This window comes from Gracilinanus agilis, chromosome 6, assembly GCF_016433145.1.
Source record: "Gracilinanus agilis isolate LMUSP501 chromosome 6, AgileGrace, whole genome shotgun sequence".
Lineage (NCBI taxonomy): Eukaryota > Metazoa > Chordata > Mammalia > Didelphimorphia > Didelphidae > Gracilinanus > Gracilinanus agilis.
Genome location: NC_058135.1, coordinates 128,057,354 through 128,062,448, shown reverse-complemented (window position 1 = coordinate 128,062,448; position 5,095 = coordinate 128,057,354). Strand labels below are relative to the sequence as shown.

At 44.7% G+C, this 5,095-nt stretch overlaps 1 protein-coding gene across 2 annotated transcripts in view; it reads right to left on the bottom strand.

Annotated features, from left to right (window-relative positions):
• OTUD4 (OTU deubiquitinase 4) overlaps positions 1-239 on the bottom strand; it is a 55,292-nt gene extending 55,053 nt beyond the window's left edge. For both annotated transcript variants that reach the window (XM_044680342.1, XM_044680343.1), the window contains exon 1: positions 51-239. In XM_044680342.1, the coding sequence (XP_044536277.1) occupies positions 51-239 (189 nt within the window). The remainder of the gene's footprint in view (positions 1-50) is intronic.
• Between the last annotated feature and the right edge of the window lie 4,856 nt (positions 240-5,095).

Genomic DNA, 5,095 nt, shown 5'->3' with positions numbered 1-5,095 from the left:
CCCCGCCCAGCCCCCTCCCGAGGCCCACCCCACGCCCCACGGGCCCTCACCTGCTCCGCCACAGCCCTGAAGAGGCAGGAGCCGTCCTTGGCGATGAGTTTCCGGCACAAGCCCAGGCTGCGCAGATAAGCGTCCATGGGCGTTGCGTCCCCGGGGCCGCTGCCTTCGGCTCCGGCCCGGGCTCCGGACGCGGCGCCTCCGGGCTCTCCGCCATCCGGGAGACTAACGGCAGCCTCCATGTTGGCCCGTCCACGATGCAGAAGCCGGCCCCGGGGCTAGCCCCACATGGCCGCGGCGACGGCGGCAGGAGGTGGAGGAGGAGCAGAAGCAGCGAAGATGCCGCGGCGGGAGCAGCAGCGGGAGCTGGGGATGGCAGTGGCGGCGTTGCACGGGCGAGGAGTCCCTCGCCTAGTCCATGCCCGCCCCTCCCTCCTTTCCTCCACACGAGGCCGGCCTCTTCAGCTCTCGAGAGAAGGCGCTGGGGCAGCCCGGAGGCCGGAGCTCTGGGCCCGCGGCCGCCCCCAGCTGCCTCGCGCCGGGGGGCGGGGGAGGAAAAGGTGGGGGGAAATGATCCCGAGTAGCTCCCGGCTCCGCCTAGCCGCCCCAGCCGAGCTGCAAAAAAGGCAGAGGGGGGAAATCCCCTCCCACCCCCGGAGGACCCAGGGCCCGCCCAGACGCCCGTCCTGCCGCGGGGAAAACAAAACTGAGAGAAACCCCGAGCGAGTCGGAGAGCGAGACACTGCCGAGCCCCAAATTTATTTTCGCTTTCAGCCTTAGCGCCGAAAGGATGGCGGGAGCTGTAGTCCGGCCCAAGCAGGAAGTCGGAGGGGAGGGTGAGGGGTGGGCGGGAGCAGAGACTAGATCTCGTCCTTTCCCCCCCTCTCCCCAGACGCTACTCCCGCCTGAGGGGGGGAGGGGTAGGGGTAGGGGCGGGGCTAGAGCTGGAGGGGAAACGACGCTCACAGCGAGGACTACAAGTCCCAACAGCCTCTGCGCTCGCCTCGGCCCAGCCATAGTTTAGCTGCCTTGCAGCCGCGAGGTGTTAGCGAGGGAAAGGAATTTTCTCCTCGTGCCAGGACTTCTGTCATCCCTGCTGTCCTCTCTCTAAATACCCTGCCCCATGCAAATGTTTCTGACCCTGGACCGTGTACCATGCGCTTGGAGGTATATAGTAGGGGGCCAGCTATGTTTGGCTTTTGTGCAGTTCGAATCCTGAAGGGGAAGACTGCCGCCAATGGAGGTTTCCGTGAGCGGGTCTGAAAGCTGCGGGGGAGCCAAGGACGACTGCAGTGAAGGCGTCTCAGGGCCCTTTGGGTCCTGAGTTTTAAAGCGGGTTGGCGTTCGGTTTTGCAGATTTGAAAGGCTAAAGCCCATGGAGCTCGTATCACAGATTGGGAGGTAGACGAGGTCTCAAGAAAGCCCTTTCTACGGAAGGACTAAAGTGAGGCCCACAGAGATGGATTTACCCGGCTTCATATCACTTGAGTGTCATACCTTGAACTAGAACTCCGGGTTTATGAGAGCAGACCAGGGCTATTTCTTCTATGCATTGCTTTCTCAGAACTGGCCTTGGCAATTTTTTGACCATTACATTCATAATTCACCTCTATGGGATCTGGTCCAAGGTCTAAGAGGTCATCTTATCGGACCCCTTCATTTTACAAATGAGGGAAGCTGAGGCTCAGGACTAAGCTGATAACTCCAAAACCACCATTCTTACTATACTATAAGTCATCTGCCACCATTTACTTGTAAAAATATCAGTGCCCTTCTGTAGAACTCAACCAAACTAGTACAATCAGTCTGTCTTTAGAACAAAGGTTTTCTTCTTAAAGCAGTAGCAACTGTAAGTTCTAACTATTACAGCATAAGCTCCTTTAGGGTAGGGATTTGTCTTTTTTTTTCCCCCCCCTTATTTGTAGCATCCGTCCACCCCCACCCCCAGCACTGTCGCTAGCACATAGTAGATGTTTTGTTTTTTTAACTCTTAACTTCAGTCTTAGAATGGATACTAAGTATTGGTTCCAAGGTAAAAGAATGGTTACAGCTAGGCAATCAGGGTTAAGTGGCTTGTCCAGGATCACACCTGATGCATCTGAGATGCAAATTTTTTAACCCAGAACCTTCGGTTTCCAGGCCTGGCTATCTACTGAGCCACCTAGCTTAGTAAGTGTTTAATAAATACTTGATGCTATTAATCTATGCTAACAAAAACCACGTGAGCTGATTAAGAAGCAAAAATATTACCTCATCAGTAAATTTGTTTTTAAAGAAAGTAGCAACTGTAAGCTCTAACTAGATCATAAGCTCCTAGAGGGAAGGATTACCTTTTTTTTTTCTTATTTGATTCCCAAGGGCTTAACACTATGCCTAGAAAATAGTAGGTGCTAATAAATGTTTATTGAACTGAATTGAAACTCATTAGTCTCACTACACCAGAAATGGATGCCAGCAGAGTTTGAATCTTCCCCCCAAGTTATATGATAAGAACATTTCTTGTCATTTCTATGAATTCCTAGTCATTTCTAGAAATGCTTACTTAAAGGGGTACAATGGTCACATAATTTGCTCAGACTCCAAATTTGGACTTATGTCACTGCCAGGTTTTTTTGTGGTATCAGAATGGATACTGTTTTATAATTTCCAGTTTCCAGACTGGAACTTAAAGTAACAGGAGCATGCTTATTAAGGGGGCTTTGAACCTATCACTAAAACTATATTGTGGGCCTTTTTTTCATTTATAATAAGACACTGAGCAGGTAATCTTTAACTTCCAGTTATATAAATGCTAGGAGCCTTTTGCTTCTTAATCAGTTCGTGTGGTTTTTGTTAGCATAGATTATTAACCTCAAGTATTTTTAATGGATTTATTATAGTATAGAGAAAAGAAAAAAAATGTTATAAAATTATAGGCACATTCAAACTTTACTAATATTGAATAAGAGAACCAATATGAATTACTGTAAAATTTGTAAAATATGTTCCTTCAAGTACTTCTATCACTAAGACTAACAATAGTCATTCCTTCTCTTTTCTGAATATAACTTGTCAATGAAAGTACATCTTAATAGTTATGCTAAGAGTCAGTTTCTAAGAAGTATTCTTGAATAAGGTGAGATAGGCTTACAGATTTAGAACTGAAAAGACCTCCAGTGACTCATGAACCTGGAGCTAGGAGAGCCCCTAAAGATTCCCCACTACAATTTTCTCATTTTACTAATGAAGGAATATTTAGTAAGCATCAATTATGTGCCAGACACTGTGCTAATCACTAGGGCTACAAAAACAAGACAATCCCTGCCCTTAAGGAGCTTCTACTCCATAATTAGAGCTAACCTGCTTTAAGAAGAAATTTGTTGAGAAATTTACTAATGAGGAAATTGGCCCAGAGTGGTGGTATGATTTTTCCAAGGCCATAACCCTAATAAAGAGAGTTGGAATTCGAATCCACGGCCTCAGGTTTCAATCCAGCACCCTTTCCACTGAACTCCTTTTTGCTCTGTTCCCCCTCTTTTTAATTCTCATCTTCTCTTCCTCCTCCCCTCTCCTACCACTTCCATACTGGAAATTTGAGTAAACAATAGTTGAATGACTTTTTTTTCTGTCTTAGTACCAGTTCTAAGACAACAGAGCTTCAAGGGCTAGGCAATCAGGGTGTTCAGGGTCACAAGCTTAGGAAATATCTGGTCAGATCTGAACGCGCTCCTGGCTCCCTATCCATTGTACTATATATTTTTCTGACATATATGATTTCTTTACAATGAGCAACCTATTTCAAAAATAGTTTCAGTTTTAAAAGAAAGCTATGATTTAAGTTCACATAAGTATTGGAATATCATATAGCTTCTTTAACAATTGTCTTTTCAAGCCCCAGACTTTTTTTTGATAAAATGAATTTATCAGTGTCTTCATCGACATGCAGTGAGTGGAAAAATGTTTTCAAAAGGAAAGCAAAGGCAATCATTTTAAAATACTTTTTTTATGACAAAAATGTAATGTAGGGATATAAAATCAGACAGCCTAAAGAAGAATAGGAAGGAACTTTCATTAAGTTAACAACTATTAGTATATTGTGGGAGGAAAATGGTTTTAGTCACTTTAACAGGATTCAATAATATTCTTCAATTATTTTGTTATTCTTGTTATCCTATAATTAAGTTTAGCTTAGAAATTCTCATTCTGTTTTAATTAGGCATAGGGCATTGTCTGGGCCCTAGATAAAGAAAAGCAAAAATGCAACAGCCCCAGCACTGATGGATCTTACATTCCATGGGGAATCTCACATATATGTGTATATAAAAGAAAATCACAAGGTAGTGTTAGGAAGCATAGAGTAGTAACCTCTGGGAGAGATGGGAAGGTTTCCCTGTCTGATTAAGTGATCCTTTAAGGCTCCTGAGCAGATCCTTTAAAGAAGATGCTTAAAAAGAAAACTGATGGGAGAGAGCATTTGACAGATTGTGCAGAGTTACTGCACAATATTTAACTGGAAGTTAGGTTTGGAAAATAGCAGATTGTCCAGTTTCTCTGGCTCATAGAGTACAAGAAGTAATGAGAGATAAGGCTGAAAAAGGTAGGTTGGAGCCCTAAATCCTAGGCTGAGCAAGTTGTCAGACTTATGCTTTAGAAGGATTATTTTTGCAGCTGCTTGGAGGATGGAAAGACTGGAAGCAAAATTATCAACATGATAACTCACATTTATATGGAGCCGTTTACCCCCATAGAATAGAAGCTCCTTCAGAGTAGGGATGATTTTAGTCTTTGTTTTTGTATTCCTGGCACCCATTGCAGGGCCTGGTACTTAATAGGTAGAAGCCTAATAAGTATTTTCCCATGGTTACATGATTCATGTTCTTTCCTTCCCCTTTTCCCTTCCTCCTCCTGGAGCCAACAAGCAATTCCACTGGGTTATCCATGCATTTATCCCTCTCCTACATTAAAGGTGAAACCTTTTTTATAAACAAAATCAATGCAAGTAGACTTAAGAAAAATAACTGAATAGGAAAAACTTTTGGCATTAAATTTCACTGATAAAGGTTTTAAAGCAAAGATGGTACCGAGGGAAAGGGACAAATATTAGGTGCTAGATGTTGTA